We start from the raw sequence: 19,826 nt of genomic DNA, 5'->3' as shown, positions 1-19,826 counted from the left end.
TAGCACTTCCAACAGAATCATCAAACCAGTTTATGAAACCTATCAACCAGTCATAGCAGCTCGGCAATTCGGCCTAGGACAAGTCCCTCCCCACTTCCATATTCACCACCTGGTGGAGAGTAGAGCCGATCTACCTGACGGTCTTACCAGTTCAAGATGCTACAGCATGTTTGACAATCTCCACATTCCAATACCAGCCGATCTATCCTTTACTCCCTCGTCAACCGGCTTTAACACATGGTGGGGAATGTGGAAAACTCATGTATTCAGAAGAGCCTTAGGCCCTCTACTGCAACAAATTGATCCTGAATATACAATCCCCGAGGTAGAGGTACTGGATCCATGCACCTATTCTCTCTAAGCCTTCTATTGTTTTACTTGGCTAACCTTGCTCACCTTGTTTACAGCAACAAGATGGTCCAGAACCCATGACCAGTAACGGGGATCCATTCCACTTTCTCCCAACCGCTCCTGATGTTCTTTTTTGCAAGGGATCACCGCCAATGAAGAAAGTGATAATGACTGTTCAGCCAGACTCACCTTAGTCGGCCTCTAAGCGGAGACAAATCTCTGGAAGTGCTGCCCCCCGAGTCCCAACTAAGAAAAGGAAGACCTTCACATGACGAATCATCAAGAAGACAGCACAGCCTCCCTCAGATCGATCAGAATCCAATACCAACCAGGTAATTCACTCTCCGAAACTTTTCTGAAAAATCCCTTTCTTATGCACATGTACTCTGGTTGATTGTAATCTTTCCTCCAGGACACAGCTGAAGACATCCTTAGCACTGGAAGCCCATCACAACAGAGAACCGCCGCTCATGAAGTCGATACTGGAACAACTGAAGTCCAAGAACAGCGAGAACCACCCATCATCCCAGCAGAAATTCGCAGTGAAGAAACCGCAACAACCGATGTCATTGTCGTTGCCCCAACTGAGCCGATCACACTCGGACCGACCATCGCTTCTTCCTCACAACAGGTAACACCGCATGAGCCGATTCTAAATTAGCCGATAACTCTGTTGATATACCTCGCTCCCAAGACTAACTCTAATATCTTCACAGGGCTTCAATATTTCAGATTTGCTCTCCTTTGACCCAGCATTAATGGATCTGATCGCCCCTAGAGCGAAGGTACCACCACCACAGCAGCCGATTGACCTCGCGGATCAGCTTCAACACATCAAAAATCTGCTATCTGCTCCAATTAGTACCCTGGTCGATGACTCCAGCGAAATACAGAAAGTCCTCGAGCAGATAGAATCCCAACTCCTAGAGTCACTTCGGGTCAAGCTCTGGCCAGCCGGCCATCTTCCCTTCTTTCGGGAAGAGGTGAAAGCAGCGCAACAGAGGATGGAACTAAGGCATTCTCAAATCCCTCTGAAAGCCGACATTGCTGAAAAGTGCAAGATGCTAAACCAGAAGAAGGCAACTCTAGATGCCAAAGCTGATATCTCAGCGAGTACAAAGCGACTCAGCCTCCTGGAGAAAGAACTGGCAGAACTCGAAGAAAAAGTCCGCATCACACAGAGACTGATCCAAGAGCAGAAAGCCTCGATTGCAAACTCCAGCAAGAAGCCCAAGAAATAACCGAGCAACTACGGGCAGAGTTTGCAGAAATCAACACCTTGAGTCGACAGATAGTAACGGGCGATGACAAAGACGACGAAGCAGTCATAGCAAGAGCCGATGCCAAACGCGCAGAAGCTACCATGCCATAGAAGGATTCCGAAACTAGTAGAATAATTCAGAAAATATTTAATGTTGCTTATTAAACTGAAACTCGTACCTATTAAAAACATCTTAAGTCGATGGTTACACATCGGCTGCCTTGCTTCTCATGTAATTTTTACTTGCTGGCCAACTCAACGTGTTGGCCTCTCTCACTTTTTTTTCTCTTTTTTTTACTGGCCAACTCAACGTGTTGGCCTGTCTCATTTTTGCTTTTTTTTTCTGGCCAACTCAACGTGTTGGCCTTTTACAATGCAGCCAGATGGATCTCATCGGCTCTTGTTAGTCGCCTTCCCACATGCTCGGAAAATATTTCTTGAGGTGTTGGCCATTGACGGCTATAGGAAACTTGACACCATCTAATTCTTCAAGCATGTACGCATTTGCAGGCAGAACCTGATCAACCTTGTACGGTCCATGCCAAGTAGGAGACCACTTACCATACTTATTGTCTTTAGTTCCCAATGGTAGCACTGCCTCCCAAACTAGGTCTCCAACCTGGAATTCTTTCGGCTTGACCTTTTTGTTGTATGCACGAGCAACTTTAGCCTTGTTTTCCTTGATCTTCTCGAGTGACCAAAGTCTTAGTTCTGTAAGATCCTCCACATTATCGCTCATCAAGGCTGCATACTCTTCAACCGATAGATCATTGTGAAACTCAACACGCCTTGATCCGGCCGTGATCTCTCATGGCAATTCAACGTCTTGACCGTAGACCAGATGGTATGGTGATGTCTTGATGGATCTGTGACACGAAATACGATATGCCCACAAAGCCTCTGACAACACCTCATTCTAGCGCCTGGGATATTCATCGATCTTCATTTTGATCAGCTTGATAAGGCTCTGGTTGAATGCTTCAGCCTGTCCATTAGCCTGGGCATAATATGGGGATGATCTGATCAGCTTGAACCCTGTGTCATCGGCAAACTTTCTAAATTCCTCCGATATAAAGACCGGTCCTCCATCGGTCGTAATGGTCTGAGGAATCCCAAACCTATGAATGATGTGCTCTTTAACGAAACTGATCACATCTTTCGATGCCACCGACCTCATGGGTACCGCCTCCACCCATTTTGTGAAATAATCCATGACAGCTAACACCCATTGGTGACCTTTGCTAGAAGGCGGGTTAATCTGGCCAATCGTATCCATGGCCCAACCCCTGAACGGCCATGGCTTAATGATAGGAATCATTACTGATGCCGGCACCATCTAAACCTTGCCGAATCTCTGACATGCCTGACATCCCTTGTAATATTTAAAGCAATCCTCAAGCATGGTAGGCCAGTAATATCCCGATCGTCTAATTAGCCATTTCATCTTATGAGCCGATTGATGAGTACCGCAGGCTCCTTCATGAACCTCATGCAAGAGTCAATTCAACTCCGAAGGCCCCAAATATTTAAGCAGCAGTCCTTCCAAAGTCCTGTAGAACATGTCGTCCCCTATCAGAACATACTTCATAGCTTTGAGTCTTATCCTTCTGGGTGCCCCCCGAGCTGAATCCTTCAAATAATTGAAGATATCGGCTCTCCAGTCTCCAGGTTCTAGAAATTGAACCTCTACATCGACCCCATCGGCTGTTTCCATGTATCCGGAAGCCATCTGTGCCAAGTCATTGGCTTCACTATTCAAAGTCCTTCGTATCCAGTGGAATTTAATGTACCTGAATTGTGACATCAACTCATGGCACTGCATCCATATCGGAAAAAGAAGCTCGCTCTCACATTTATATTCTTCCGTGAGCTGAGAAATCACCAGTTTCGAATCTCCAAATATTTCCACTGCTTCTGCACCAGCTTCCAGGAGTAATTCCATCCCCTTGCGAATGGCCTCATACTCTACTAAATTATTGGTGCATGGAGTAGCCATCCTGATGAAAAAAGAATAAGTCGCCCCACGAGGCGATACCAAAAGAATTCCTACGCCGCACCCATCATCACAAGCCGATCCGTCGAAAACATGGCCCAGGCACGTACAAAAAGTGCAGACACGTCAGTGTTGACCCTATCTGCAATGAGATCCGCTAGTGCCTATCCCTTGACTGCCTTTGCAGGTTGATATCGGATATCGAATTCTGACAACGCAAACATCCATTTTCCTAATCGGCCTTTTAGAGTAGGAGCCGATAGCATATGCTTGATGACATCCGATTTACACATGACGATCGTTTCCGCCGAGAGCAAAATATGTCGAAGCTTTGTACATGTAAAGAATAAACAAAGGCAAAGCTTTTCAATCTCAGGATACCTAGTCTCGGCGTCCAACATGCGCCTGCTGAGGTAGAAGACAACCCTCTCCTGATCGTCATGTTTCTGAATCAGAACCGAGGCGATGGAAGTGTCACCCATGGATAGGTACACATAGAAAGGCCTATCCTGTTGAGGCGGAACCAATATTGGATGCTTCGACAAATATTCCTTGATTTCATCAAGAGCCTGCTGCTGTTCTCCCCCAGTGAAACTCATCCTCGGACTTGATCTTCACCAGACCCATGAACGGCTCGATACGACAAGACAGATTGGAGATAAATCGTCTGACAAAGTTGATTTTGCTGATGAGCTTCTGTAACTCCTTCTTCGTAATAGGCGGCTTCATTGCCTTTATCGCTTCTTGACTCTTCAAGCCGATCTCGATTCCTCGCTCATGTACCAGGAATCCTAAGAACTGACCGGCCGATACGCCAAAGGCACATTTCTTCGGGTTCATTTTGAGCCCAAACTTCCGAGTCCGCTCCAAAACCTTACGCAAATCTTCTAGATGCCCCCCAACTGATGTGGACTTGACCACGACATCATCAATGTAAATTTCTACCAGCTTGCCGATGAGATCATGAAAAATTTAATTCATGGCGCGTTGATATGTTGCACCGGCATTTTTCAATCCAAAGGTCATAACCAATTACTCGAACAAGCCGACCGCGCCTGGTACTCTGAATGCGGTCTTGCTTATATCCTATAGGGCCATGAAGATCTTGTTGTAGCCAGCGTTACCATCCATAAAGCTCAGCATTTTGTGACCGGCAGCGGCGTTGATCAACGTTTCTGCCACGGGCATCGGATATTCGTCCTTTAGCGTCGCTCTATTGAGGTCTCTGAAATCCACACAGACTCTCCATCGGCCATCCTTCTTCTGTACAGGGACCACACTAGAGATCCATTCTGCATACCTACATGGCCTGATGAACCCTGCGTCCAACATCTTTTGCACCTCTTTCTTGACCTCCTCCAGGACTTCAGCCTTCATCTGCATTGCTCGTTATTGATACGGTCGAAATCCTTTCTTAAGCGGGAGCCGATGTTCGACGGTGCTTATATCCAGACCAGACATTTCAGTATAATCCCACGCGAAACAATCCCGGTATTCCCTCAACAGTGCTATCATCGGCTCACGCAGGCTCGGGTCTAGCTTCTTGCTGATAAATGTTGGTCGCGGCTTATCCCCGGGACCGATATCAACTTCCCCCAAATCGTCAGCTGATGTAAACTCATACCCCAACTTGCTGTCGCCTGTAAAATCGACTGTGGACGCAGGCGACTCGTCATCATCTGCCACGTCGACAACAAACACGGGGAGATGACAAAAGAAAATTTTTGGCCGACCGCACGAGCCGGCCGTCTCTATATTACCCCTCGAAACTGAATGCTCATTAACTAACCAACTGCCAGAGCAGGCCGAAGTTTGTCCGCAATGTAACAGTTTCGACTCTAAACAAGAATTATCTATTTTTTGGGGCCAGTCGCTGGGACCGGCCTCTCTAAACCTGCTAGGCTCCGTAGCATGCCAGGATGTATTTATTCTGCGAGGCCAGTGGATAAGACCAGCCTCAATCTATTTTTTGTCGCTTCGATCCGATCACAGTCTTCCAGCGCGATCCCTAAGATCAGCTCTTGCCCTTCCATGTCCCAGGTGTTTATGTCTGTGAGCAAAACCTCACTGGAGTCATATGCACGGACCACCTCTACTTCATCGCCATCCCATTGGACCAAACACTGGTGCATCGTGGAAGGAACACAACAATTGGCGTAAATCCAATCCCTCTCAAGCAGCACTGTGTATGTACTCTTACTGTTGACGATGAAGAACGAGGTTGGGACGGTCTTGCGGCCAACTGTCAACTCCACATTGTGGACGCCATGTGCCTCCGACGGCTGGCCATTGAAATCATTGAGCATCACGTTGGTCTTGATAAGATCAGCAGCAGAACGACCCAATTGACGCAGTACTGAGTGCGGCATTAGATCCTGTTCACTGGCTTGCCATCAATGAGGCCCTTGAAATATAATCGCTTTAGGTGCTTGTAGCTTTTCTCCTTGGGCTTCTCGAAGATGATCGGCTGTGGGCCAAGATCCAGCTGCGCGACGGCCAATTCCTCCGGTTGGGGTGCCCGAAACTCCGACGGGAGCACGAACACCATATTCACATCAGCCGATGGCTTTTCATCGGCTCTTGGCTGCTTGGGGCGCCACTCCCTCCTTGGAGGGCGCCTTTCCACCCTTCGCGGGCGCCTGACTTGCTCTACGAGATCCGGACGCGCTTTCCTTAGCACGTCGAGGTACCTTGCTTCTGCCTCCTCGAGATTGCGTAAGCGCTGCACTCTGCGCTTCTGTGAGCGGCTGAGCCCGTCAGGACACCATCGTGGATGATGATACTTATCTTCCCCTTCTAGCTCAGGATCATCCCTGGACGGCCGCTCAATATGATCGTCGTGACGTGCTTTGGGCCCCAAGCACTGGAAGACTGACGTCTCGCCTGGCTGGAGTCCCCGAGGCCTGCACTCCATGCAATCATCGATAGTAGGAAATCGGCTCATGCCAGAATTCCAACAGTAAGTGAAGAACGGGCAATGCCAGTGGTCGCGTATAGCCTGGCGCCTCCCCAGCGTCCTCCCTGTGCGGTGCTCATACTCCTCCTCTTCCGATTCATATCGGCGGCGCAACTTGTACTAATACTGGTATTTTTCCAGAAGCCGATTGGAAGCTGGGAGTTAATTGCGGATGTGTTCAGTAACATGTTGCTGCTCCGGCTCGTCTTCATCCTGGGGCCGTTTGCCAGAAGCGGCCTCTTTCCTCTGCTCGTCACGGCGACACATGGGTCCCGCCATGTTAATCTGGAATGCCAAGTTCTATCCCTCTGTTCTAAAATCCGACAGCTCCACCACGTTAGCTTGTGGGAATGGTTGATTGTCCACCTTCATCGTGTGTTGGGCCAGAATTAATCGGCCTTGCTCGATAGCCGATTGGATCTGCCGATGCAGCTCCTTGCAGTCATTCGTGGTATGGGTGAACGAGTGGTGCCACTTGCAGAACAGCCTCCCCTGCAGCTCTTGCGTCGTTGGCAGCTTGTGATTCTCTGGGAGCTTCAACTGCATTTCCTTGAGCAGTAAGTCGAATATCTGCTCTGCCTTGGCCACGTCAAAATCAAAGCCCTTCACAAGCCGCTTCTGTTTGACCCACTTGCACGGGACGGGGTTTGGCCCCCGGGTCCACTCTGCCACAGCCACTTTCTGTTCCCCGCTAGAATCATCAGAATCATCTGCTTGGGCCATATTCACATGGCGCTTGAATTTTAACTGGTATAGCTTAGGGTGATAGTGTTCGTACGTCGTGAGCTTCTGTACCATGTGCGCCAGAGAGGTGAATTCCAACTGAAAAGCCAGATCCTTGATTGGCTTAGCGAGCCCCAGAATTGCAAAATTGACTGCCTCCTTTTCTGTGATGCGCGATGAGTAGCATCGATTCTTAACCTCTCTGAAGCGCTGCACGTACTCCGACACACTTTCCCCTCGCTTCTGCTTGACTTGGGCGAGGTCGGCAATCCCGGCTTCAACAACCTCTAAATGATGCTGGGTGTGGAACTGATCTTCCAGCTGCCTCCAAGTGCGGATCGAATCTGGGGCCAATGATGTGTACCATCTAAAGGCTGAGCCCGTGAGAGACTGACAGAAGAACCGGATCCTCAGAGGATCCGATACCGAAATCATCCCGAGCTGAGTTAGGTATCGGCTCACATGGTCGATGGAGCTGGCCCCTTCTGACCCGCTGAACTTGGTGAACTCCAGGAGCCGATACTTGGGTGGTAACGGGATCAAGTCGTATTCGCTTGGGTACGGCTTGGAATAGCCGATCGCCTTTCTCTTGGGCAGAATGCCGAACTGATCTCTTAGTATTGCGCTGACCTGATCCACACTAAGAACTCCCGGGGCCGAGGGCTCAGCACTCGGCCCAGTAGCGTACTTCGCTAGCCATGCCTGTTTCTCCGCATCTGCCCCTGAAGCTCCTGTACCCACCAGATGTCCTGCGCGTGTTGGACTGATGCTGTCAGGTATGTACATGCACGTGTAGCCGTGCGGGATCTCCTTAGGCGGCTCGTTCAGGAACTGGCCCTCTCCGGGATCACCGCCGATCTTGTAGACGATGTAGACCGGCGAAGCCTGCGGACCTGGATTTGTGAGTGAATATGATATTGGCGGCCTAGACTGAAGCGAGTCTCCTCCCCTGTGACTCCCCAAGATTGGTCCTGATGGGGAGTACTGGTTTTTGATCACCTCCTGGACGACACGATGTGCCACACGCTGGAGCTCATTCACCAGGCTTTCTGAGTGCTGATGAAGCGTGTGAGCCACCATGTAGTTCATCTCCAGGCGCAGGGCTCGGGTGTGCTCCTCTGATGGTACGGACAAGTCAACGTTGTCGAGTGCGCCTTCGGGTGAGAACCCCTTCCACCTGATGCCGTGGTTGCGGGTCCTCTCGAAAGAGCCAATGAGATCGGCTTCGAACTGAGCTTTGACCTCATCGTATTTCTGCTTGTGCTCGGGGTCAGCTCTTCATACGTGACAGGGCTGGTGATCGGCGCTTGGCTCTGAGGTCCAGTCATTCCGGCGGTGGACGTTGTTGCTGATGAGAGTCCCACGGGGCGTGCCAGAATGTGTTGTCGGTCAAAACCCAACGGCGAGTAGTGACAAGCAACACGAGGAGCCGGGAGGCTGCCGGGGCGCTGGCTGGCACCGGTCCCTCTGTCAACGGCCCAGATCCTGGCACATGCCGTCGCTTCCGGAGATGCAGGGCGTGCCACCTGATCTATACCCGATCAGGAGGGTGCGAACGTGCCTTTGACGATTTGCCTACAAGCACAGACACGTGTAAACATTAGTCCGAGCCGTGGTCGGCTCCCCGGGACGACTCTTGTATCGACTTTAAATAACCGATCGAGTGCCGGTGTCAGATTGGATCTGCATATCCAGATGGTAATGGATAAAGCAAATAACTGCAAAATACTGTTTCAATTAAATCTAGCTAATCTAATCCACGACGGTAAAAGCTTCACTGCTAGATCGGAACATCCTACACGTAGTTAGGCCTAACGAGCGTAAAAGATAACCGAACCTTGACCAGAAAAGAGGCCTAAGAACAAGCGAAAGTCGATTCCCGGATCAATCCCTATTAAGATCAAGGCAAAGCATCTAATGCGTCGCCGGATCGTCCAACCCGTTTGCAAGGCCTAAACTAGCAGATATTACGCCAATTCTTAAGTATAAGAACAAACCATAACATATTAGATCTACTAGATAAAAGAGAAGCAGAGTGTCATCTCTACGCGACTAATTCCATGCAACGAGAATTAGTATAAGATTAAAACATGATCGCGCAGAGATGACATGATGTTCGTAGATGATAAGCAACAAAAGCACGATGAATCTACTAAAAATCATGCTACGAAAATCAGGATAACTAGCACTACTCGCCATAAAAAATGCTTCAGTACGAGTAATACCAAGGTAAAAGCAAGAATAACGCTGCCCTGATCGCAAGAAGCGATCAGGGCAGCATGACGCTTACTTGGACGAAACCCTAGAATTAGGGGTGGCAGTGCTCCGAGAGTTGTTATTTGCCTAATATGATGACGTTCTTCTTGACAAATGTCATAGAGTACATATTTATAGTCCGGAGACTTGGACAACAATCTAAACTAATGTGTCCATATCGGACTCTATCTCTAACTCAAACTGAACTAAATCTAAAGATACATAGCCCACATGGCCCAAACGCTCACGCAGGAGCCGATTCGTAAGCCTCATTTAATTTCTTCATTAAGCCCAACTCACTCGCGGCCCATTAATTAACTTGTTAATTTATGGCGATAACAGTCACACCTCAGGTATAGGCTAGGTTGTTCGAGACTCACCTGCGTGAATACAAGAATTTCACACAGGGGGCCGGGTGAGAGCATTGACGACATGTTCAGTCGGTTTCAATCGATTGTGAACAAAGTCAGTGCGAACAGATCTGCTGATGCCCTTTACTATACAGTGGGATGGGGGAGGGAGGAGGGTGTGGGCCAAGAAAGCGTCGCGATAGTTGAACTAGAGTTTTTGGGTTGTGGTTGTGACACCATGGGCAGTTAGCCCTAATTTACCCAGGGAAGAGCATGATATATATCTAGATGCATAGAAGCAATTATGCATCTATAAAAATCAAAATGGTTAATGATTTGGGACGAAACAAGAAGTACATGCTAAGAGTTTTTATCTGTCTGTATACAATTCCGAATATTCAATGTTCGTAACCGATCCGTACCCGAAAAGTAAAAGTTATATTTTTTATGATGTCGATATCTATTACAATCTTATGCGGTAAAAACTAACACTACCCGTACCCAATCCATTTTTGAATAACAATTAAAAACAAATACGATATTAGTAATATCCGTCCATATTTGACCCGTTTACATCTTTCGGAGCTGTGTGATATAAAATAAATACGAAAAAAGAATCTTTGTGCCGAATTGCAGACAGCCCGGCCCGGCCCATGTAACCCCCTGAACTAAATAAAACCTGGTGCTTCCCTCGCTCCAGCTGCCTCTCTCGAGTCTGACGGCGCCACGGCGGCGCCCAAACCAGCAGCCAACAGCCTCGAACTCTCTCGCTCGCCGCCGCCGCCGCCGTAGCAGCCGTCAGCCCGTCACCTCCGCCACAAGGTGCATTCTCGATACTTGTCAGGTACTCTTATCTCTTCCTCCCGCGCTGCCACTCTTCGGAATCCTCTCAGCTCGCGGCGAGCGGGCGGTGGTGGTCGATCCCAGCTCATTCGGCGCGCGCGCGTACCCGGCTTGACCGCCGGACTCCTCTGTAGCTGCGCCGACCATCTAACTAGCCAGTATTGATAGCTTATCTCCGTGGCTGGTAACAGAGCTCGAGCGATTAGCTGCCGCCGCCACGCCGGGAACGGCCAAGTTCCGACATGGCTGGCGCGCCGCCACAAGCCCACAGTGACATTTCGGCGCCGCTCTTCGCTTGCTGCCATTTGGTGTGTAGCTAGCGCTAGTGCATGTCGTATTAGTCATCGTGCAGGACAGGCGCGGCGGACTTGAGATTGGTTAGGTTCTTTGGCCGCCGGCTCCGCAAGCTTGAGGGTTTCGATCCGTTTCGCGTCTTAGTTGGCGATTGCCTCTTCCTTGATTTGTTCTGTAAATTTACCAAGCTAGCCTTACCATGCTATATATGGAGTATTGAGTAGGTTTTGCTCTGGTTGAGTGTCCTGGCTAAGTGGCTATCATGCTCAAGAGGGGAAGCTGCTCTGGGTGAGTATCAGATCAGCGCTGCTGCTGGAATCTGGATTCAGTCCTTTATCCTTGGCAGTGTTTCGAATCAGTGAATTTCTTCATGCAACAAATTTGTTGCGGTAACTATGATGTTTCCTGTGAAGGTAACCTGCAAAGGCCGTAGGCACCACACCACAGCCTGAAAATCTGTCCAAGGAAGAGGAGGATTTTAGTTGGATTTTTTGGGGTATTGTGATGATTTTAGAAAAGCGTTGTGGAAAATGTGACACCGGCCCCACCTTGGACGGCCCAACCAGGCCCATCTTAGAAGCCCATTAGGGTTCGATTCCCGTCTCGCTTCGCTGGCCTTCGGTCACTCCTCGGTCACTCCACTTCCTCTTTTGGTTTTCTCCCGCGAGTTGTTAATTCCTTCGCCCCACACTCCCAGCTACCGCCGCCGCCGCGCCGTTGCCTTCCCTCGACCCTCGGCCTCGACTGCTGCGCCCCGCCGAGCGTCGGCACCTGCTTGGGCGCGCCGCTCGCTGCTGCACGCCAGCGGCAGCCGCCTGCCCGCCCCGACGTTTCCGCGCTCGTGTTTGGTATCGCTGCTCCGTGCTTCTTTCTCTCTCGCTCCATTCCATGATTCCATTCAGCACTGAGAATGCTGTCGCGCTATTTTTCTTGAGAATGCTCACTTTTCCTTTTTTTATTAGCAGTATATACATGGACGTTGCTGCCGAGTTCAAAATGAAGTATGCTAATGGAGCAGTGGATTTGGAGGTAGACATTGTTGGTCCCGGTGGTGTTGCTGCTTGCAGCAAGTTGAACACATTTGACGACCCTGATGCCACTGAGTGTTCAAGTTCCTTTGGGGACACACTTTCGGGATCAGAGGATGATGCAAGGCCTTCGGAGATTAGCGACATCGAGGTGGATTCGCCGTTCTGCCGCTATCCTCATAATGGAGATGCTGCTGCTCTGCTAGATGCAGCTGCTTCAGACAACGTGGATAGATTATTCAAGTAAGTACCTTGGGTTCTTTCCTGCCTTGTCACAAGTATCATGTACCTTTGTTTGATAATTGGTTATCGTGTAGTGACTTTTGGGATATAATGGGAATTCCGGCAATGCTGAGGTTTTACTATTACGCTTTATGGAACCTACTATATAGCCTATATGCTCAAAGGGTTCTGCTAGATTTGCAGATTGACTATCTATCATTCTTATATGAAAGATCATTCGATATTGGAAGGTTGGGATTTATGTCCTTTTGGTACCTTTTTGTACAACCTCTGTCCTTGAACATGAAACATATTTTGTTTCATTAGGACACGACTTTGACTACAATTACTACTAATATATCATTTTGTCATACAAACTTTTAATCAAAAATACTTACTTTTGAACATGAATCTAACAATACAATTTTGTATCACACACAAAAGTATATAGTAATAGAGTAATTCATGGTCAGTGGCTTGTTCTAACGGAACAAAATGCGCCTTACCAAGCGCCATTCTGTGCCATGAGCTTACAAGTTGCTCTAGAGAAGCTATGAGCCTCAATCTGATGCTCTTACACTTGCACCTCATTCAGTGTTGTAGAGGAGCTGGCTTCTTCAAAGCCTGGCCTTTGAGCCTAGGGTTTGACAGTTTTTTTTTTTGGTCTGACAAGAAGCCAGCTTCAGGTCCAGGTCCAAAAGAACCTTAATATGCCTAACAATTTGTTGGTTCTTGTATCATTTATTAAGACACGTCTTGTATTAGTCAATGAGAGATTTAAAGGAGAGAAAAACATGAAAGCAGCTTCAGAGTGGTAATTTTTGTTTAGAATAGAGGTTAGTAAGTCACTAAAGGGTTACAAAAACGATGGGAAGTGTATGATCTGAGATACAGTTCGCATGCAATTAAATAATTGTTAAGTCTACATGTCATAACTTCCAGAAGGTTGAAGTACACGAACAAAAAGGAGTTTTTGGTTGGATCTGTTTAAAGTTCCATTCTGTATACTTGTAGCTATCAATCCATGGTCTACTCTTGTATCTATCGATTTTAGAACAACCTTGTGAGTCTGTTTTTCCCTGCTTCTAGACATCCTTCCTGGCTTTGGTACATATTATTAGAGTATATTTGGTAGTTGTAGATATACGTATCGTAGACTACCATATGTATCCCGGGGAGTCTTGCTCCCCAAGTCATGTACTCTTATATATACCGGCCGAGGCCTCAATGCAATACATCAATCCATTATACACCAATCCTATTCTCCTACATGGTATCACGAGTTTGGGTTCTAACCCTAGGCCTCAAACCCTAGTTTTCCACTGCTCGCGCTACCGGCGCCCCTCCTTTTCCCGTCGCCGGCGCTCCTGACCATCACGACGCGCATCCAGCGCGCCCCCGCGACGATCTGCTAGCGTTCCCCCCGGGGAGATGTCGATCTCCGCCGGGGGGCGCGCCCTCCACTTCTTCCCGGCAGATCCCTCGATCTGCCGTTGTTCTAGGTGTCGCAGCAGATCGATCTGATCCGCCGCCGTCGTCGTCAAGCAGCAACAAATCATGAGGAACTCACCGGGTGCCGTCGTCCCTCCTCCGTCCACCATCGCCGGGCCGTGGCGATGGCCTTCCCCAGGCAGGATCCGCCAGCGGCTACCCCGGACCCCCTCTGGAGAGATCTGCCACCAGCAGGCCGGCTCCGCTGCTCCTGCCTCCTCCGGCGGGATCCACCCCGGCGGATTTGGATCTGCGCCGAGGTCCTCCACCACCGGCGCACCCGCTCCGCGCCGAACATCTACCTCGCCGCCCCTGCTTCATCCTCCTCTCCAGGTCTTTACCCGCCGGCGGTCGGGGTGTCGGCCGGCCGCGCTGACCCTCCCTCCGCGCGTCTTCTCCCTGGAGGGGATCTGCCACCAGCAGACCAGCTCCTTCCCAGACGGGATTCACTGCCGACGGACCAGCTCCGCCGCTTGGGAACTCGACGGATCCCCTTCGTCCGCGAGTTTCATCGCCACCCCTCCGCCTCCCACACCAGACTGCCCCCCTGCTTTTTCTCCCCCTCTGTCTCGCTTCCTCTGTCTCTGCGGCTGTTGACCGTGGTGAGCAGAGAAGGAAGAGACAAAAGGATGAGCCCTGCTACGTGCACCCAAGGATTTCCCCGTGAGATGCTGCTGTTGTATCTATTTTTTAGTTTTTTCCCGATTCGCCTATCGGGTTTGAGTCGCCCATCGCCCGTCGACCTCGCGCCTCTACTTCGACATTGGCGTCGACTTCACCGGCTTCTTCCTCGTCTACGACTGTGGCATGGCAAGATGGACGGCGCCCTAGGGGACGCCCGTCTGCAGCGCCCACCTCGCCGCTTCTTCTGCACGTCGACCCTCGCCGGCTCGTCTTCGTCTTCACCGATCGGGACGCCTTCACCGAATTCATCCACCGTCGTCTCGCCTCGCGCATACTCGGCCTGATCAACCGACGTGCGTGATCCACTTTGCTCCCGTGACGTTCGTCCTCGTACTGCGCGCCTCTTCCCCGAGTATGGAGGGCTGCCGCTGCTTTGCCACTTCGGGCAGCTGCGGTGCCACCCGTGGTCTCCTTCGCTGTTGCATCCCCACTGCCGCCAACTACGTCCACGACCTCATCGTCGACTTGTCGCTGCGTGTCCCGCGCATGGTCTTCGTCAAGCAGTACGAGTTCTTCGCCATCTCCTTCGAGCACCGCCGCCGCGCAATCCGGATCATTTGGCCTTGTGCTAGAAAATCTGGATTCCCCTCCTCGCTTCGTCTAGCACAACCATGTCACCAGCGTTGCCATCTCGTCCCCGACTACTTCGTCTACTCCAGCAACAGCAGGCGTTGGCATCTTCTACCTCGCCTTCATCTGCGCCTGCGACTGCCTTGGAGGACTTCTCTGCTGGTCCCCCCGGCGACGGCGTCTGGTTGTGCATCCTCCCTTGCACGTCCGGTATTGGTAACACCGGTGCGTGCCCATTGTCCCCGGCGCATTCCCGAGCCTGGCAAACCTGGGCATGTGTCGGCGTCGATCCCTCTACGACTGCCTCGACGCATCACCATCTTCGTCTCCGGCATCTTCTTCATTACGCCACCACCATGGCGCCTCCTCGTGCGCCCGTGGCTTCATGTGCGGCTACCTCGTCTTCGGCTACCTTGACAGCTCTACGTCGACCATGGCTATCCTATGCACGACATCTTCGACCATGGCTCCTCACCCTCCAGCTCGGCTACCTCGACATTGGCACAAAGGACTACCATCCGCATGAGTTACTCGCCGGTTTTCTCTCCAGTCGCAGCATCCGCACCACACCAATGTTATGATTGCGGGGGGATGTCAGTTCGTTGGCTCCTGCTTTCAGCTTCTTCTCCAGTCTCACCATCTGCGGTGCTCCCGCTGTGACTGCGGGGGAGTATTAGAGTATATTTGGTAGTTGTAGATATACATATCGTAGACTGCCATATGTATCCCGGGGAGCCTTGCTCCCTAAGTCATGTACTCTTATATATACCGGCCGAGGCCTCAATGCAATACATCAATCCATTATACACCAATCCTATTCTCCTACACATATGCTCCAGTATGTTTGCGATCCATTTTTTACATACCTTTGTATAGATATCTCCTCACTATCTAAACAATAAGTATTACATATCTCTATACTATTTTTTTTGCGAGCATTTCTGCTAATATACATTTGTACCCAGAATGGGGTATTCTCCTCAAAATGCATGCCTGCAAAATGTCTTAAGTGATACAGAACTATCTCTAGGATCTGATGGGATTGGTTTGTGAAATAAGAACCTTACAATATGTTAGTGAAGGGTTGGTTCCTGTATCCAACTAGCACATATATTGTCTCCAGTTTGTGATGGATGCTTTGAACAACTGCAAGCAGATGATGCCTTCCAGAATTTGTTTTGGTGACACTGTATCTATCTATTTATAATCAACTACGAACAGAAATCCACTATGAAATCATGGTAACATATGTCTGGACATTAGATTCAAAATATGCATTACATTTATGTTTTTTTTCAGTTTTTCTATTTATTTGGAGCAATTTTCAGTGCCATCAGTTCCAAATAATCATATTATGTCAGTTATTTCTTTTTAACCGCTTGTGCTTTTCATGTTACTTTAGATAAGGAAGATTACATGTAACAACATTATATCATTTATCACAGGAAGAAAAAGGTGACTGATCATTGGAGAAAGTATATAAGCCCGTTAATGTGGAGATGCCAATGGCTAGAATTGCGGATGAAGGATTTACAATCGCAAGTTTCCAAATATGACAAGGAGCTTGCAGCACTCAAGCATGAGAAGGAGCTGCAGACAAAAATGATCGAGTTAGACTGTTCCTCCTCCCGATCAGTACCATTCTCCTCTCTTTGCTGCAGGAAGACCATGAAGCGGAGGAGAAGAAAAAGAAACGAAGAAAAAATGGATGCTTCATCGTATATCTCAAATCACACCATATTATCTTATTTTGGTAAGTGTTGCATTCTAATTTACAAGCAGAGATACAAATAGCCTTGTTGATATCTCATTTCATCTATCCTGCAGAGAAAACTGAAGCAGATGGCCATTCTATTGAAGACAATGCCAACTTAGGTAATACTGTCAATTGCTTGGCAGTGAAGTAGTGATTACAATATTTGCTTCTTCATACATGTTCCCCTGTTTTGTTATAGCTTTTGATTTATGTTTGTTATTACATTTTCTCAAGCAAAAGATTTTTATTGGTTGCATCTTGTATCTGGGGATTACTGCATGCAAAGTAAGAACTTCATTTGTTGCTTCCCTTAGTAATGCCACCCAAATAGTAAAATTTATGTTGTCATGATTACACATTGAGCTCAATGTTACAAACTTTGGAATCAGACTTACTGTCAATTATCCTTTATTTTAGTATAAAGTGGTGATAACTTAATGAAACCTTTTCTTGATCATTCAGCGGATGACAACACAAAAGGGAATAATGATGCTGATTGGCTACTTGGTATTGAAGGAGGTGATACCACTGTCGAGCAGATTCTTTTGAGCATTCAAGCTGCTCAAGACAGGTTATTCAGTCTGAGATCAAATCTGAAGCAAGCAATGGCTAAGAAGAATAAGGGAATAACCCTTAAAGTTAAGACATGGGTCAACGGTACACAGAGCTCAAATTGCTCACCAGGAAAGGGGAAAGTTACTGCATTGCATGAGAGATCTCCCCAGGACACATCTGATTGTGATATGGATGATTCTGCCATGCCTGATAGTGCTGTCTCAAGCTATGGAGAAGCTAGCAACATGGATATATTTGAGAGCACCATGAGCCTATTGTCTGAAGGTCCACATCAGATGGGAGAATTTCGTGAAGTAAGCTTCTACAGTTCTTTTGTTTCACACTTCAGCTTTCATCATTGATTTATATTTTGAGCTTCAAGTTGTACCAACAAAAAGCTAAAGCTCTCGGAGACATTATATTTATGTGTGGCGTTCTTTTAAGCAGTTGACATTTTGAATAGAATTAACCTTTTTAGTTATTTGCAGTTATTAATGGTTGTGCACTGAACTTTTGTACACGACTTCATTGGTGAGGTGTGATGTGTACCAAATCGAAAGAGGCCTGAAAAGTAGCAACTCATGTAAATGAGATGAAATAAAATTTTAACCTATTTATCTAATGAAGCACATGGGAGCATAACATCCCCTTTAATGTTCTTTATGGTCCAATAAGCATTAGATGGTATGGAATTTATGTTTTTAGTTCAGATTGTAAACCATATTAACTTATATGGAATTTAATACTTCGACTGCACTGTAAGCCTCTCATTCTGCAAAACATGGATACTATTCCAGTTTTGGCTGCACATGCTTACTAATCTTCTTTCTTTTCCCGCAGAGTTCTGAAGATGTATTGATTGATAACCAAGCAGCAGAGGAAGGATACCAAAACTTTGAGGTGATCAGCCATCCTACCAAACGGCTAAGGGTGTCAGTGAAGCGAGAAGCTAGGCCACATTCTGAGGATGAGAGCGTTGGCCCTGTAGTGGCTGCCAAGAAAGAAGAAGCACAGGAAGAAGCCACTACCAGCTTCAGTCTTCATGGGGCTTTCCTGAAGCCCTGCTTCACTGGAAAGAGGCAAGAGCGGAAGCCAAAGAAGCAAATGAAGCGCCGACGTGGCTGTCCAACCGCGGCAGCAGCAGCTCTCATCTCATGGAGGAGCAAGAGGATCCGGAAGAAGAAGCAATTCTAGGATGGACATGGCTCTGTTCCCAGTTTAATCCGATGATGAGATGATGACGACAACTGCAGATTTGTCTTTCCTTGTACCCGATCCTTTTCGTTTCCTAGTGATGGCATAATCTGAGGGCAAGATTGAAACAGCACTTGAGACGAGAGGTGCTTGTGAGGCAGTCTTTCTCCTGTTTCTATTGTTGTTGTTGTTGCTTATATGTTCTTGTCCTGAACAGTATATCTTGTGATAAGGAGTTTCTTTTATGGATTCAGTTTCCTTTCGGTTCCTTGATTCAGGCATTCAGCCTTAGATTGGTTTTTTTTGCATTTTGTTTCGCGCCATCTGATTATAATTTCAGCAGGTGAGCGTGGGAATTTCCCATCAATAACATGTTTCTAAGATTATAATTTTCACACCCCATCGGAACCCAAGTGTCTAAGAAGTCTTCCAGATATCTCGGTACTCTTTCCCACCCCCATGGCTTCTTTGAAACAGACACAGGTAAACTGTGCAGTAACACAGGTAAAATAAGATGTGACCCACCGTTTTTGGGCACCCACAGATCCCACAAAGGTGGCTGTCTTCCCAATTTCTCCTTTTCAGTTCAACCCTAGTTTGGAGCTTGTTACTGCAGACTTGCCATAGGAAGATCTTAAGCTTCATTGGTAGCTTGCTGCCCCAAAATCTCTGCTTTCGTTTGTTGACCACACCTCTATGAGCCATCCACCTGTACATGGATTTGGTGGAGTATTTGCCCGATTTCTCCAAAGCCCATCTTACCCCATCTGCTGTGTTATTCAGAATCCCCTCCAAAAGGTTCATTAGCTCTTCCCATTTCAGCAGAGTTGATGCATTCAATGATGCTCTTTACTGATGCACCTTGTTGCACTGTTGGTTTAACCGGTGCTACTGAATTTCTTCATTTCCTCTCCATATGCACGGTCAAATGCATCGATGGTTGGGCATCGGTTTAACCGGTACTAGGTCGCCGGTTTAACTAGTACTAGTTGTTTTTTGACTTGGGTCAGCAATAAAGAATACAATGCACCGATGCTCTATAAAGCCATCCTGTCGGTTTAACCGGTGCATGCATTCAACTTCTTGTTGTCCAACTCGTCGCGGTTGTCATTTTGATGCTTCAAATAGGTTTTCACTATAATTGGACGTCTTGATAGCGAATTGGAATGGATTGGACTTTATCTGCAGGATCTAGAAATCCTACAAATGTGATCTCACAATCTTATTAGTCTCATTAATTAGTCACACAATCACTAAAATCACAAACAATGACCTAACAAGCCAGGTTCCTTACCGCCA

At 48.0% G+C, this 19,826-nt stretch overlaps 1 protein-coding gene across 6 annotated transcripts; it reads left to right on the top strand.

Annotated features, from left to right (window-relative positions):
• The first annotated feature begins 10,580 nt into the window (after window positions 1-10,580).
• On the top strand, window positions 10,581-18,795 carry LOC120665724. Of its 6 annotated transcripts, none has more exons than XM_039945383.1 (7): window positions 10,593-10,734; window positions 11,725-11,875; window positions 11,990-12,298; window positions 16,468-16,775; window positions 16,850-16,897; window positions 17,241-17,647; window positions 18,174-18,795. In XM_039945383.1, the coding sequence occupies exons 3-7, from the start codon at window positions 12,000-12,002 to the stop codon at window positions 18,525-18,527; spliced, it is 1,416 nt and encodes a 471-aa protein (XP_039801317.1). In that variant the 5' UTR covers window positions 10,593-10,734; window positions 11,725-11,875; window positions 11,990-11,999; the 3' UTR covers window positions 18,528-18,795. The 6 variants fall into 6 exon arrangements, with proteins under 6 accessions (XP_039801319.1, XP_039801317.1, XP_039801318.1 ...); XM_039945381.1 differs by having other exon boundaries at window positions 10,617-10,734; window positions 11,993-12,298; XM_039945385.1 differs by lacking the exon at window positions 11,725-11,875 and having other exon boundaries at window positions 10,581-10,712; window positions 11,993-12,298.
• The last annotated feature ends 1,031 nt before the right edge of the window (window positions 18,796-19,826 follow it).

This window comes from Panicum virgatum, chromosome 3N, assembly GCF_016808335.1.
Source record: "Panicum virgatum strain AP13 chromosome 3N, P.virgatum_v5, whole genome shotgun sequence".
NCBI lineage: Eukaryota > Viridiplantae > Streptophyta > Magnoliopsida > Poales > Poaceae > Panicum > Panicum virgatum.
This window is presented reverse-complemented; position numbering and strand designations above follow the sequence as displayed.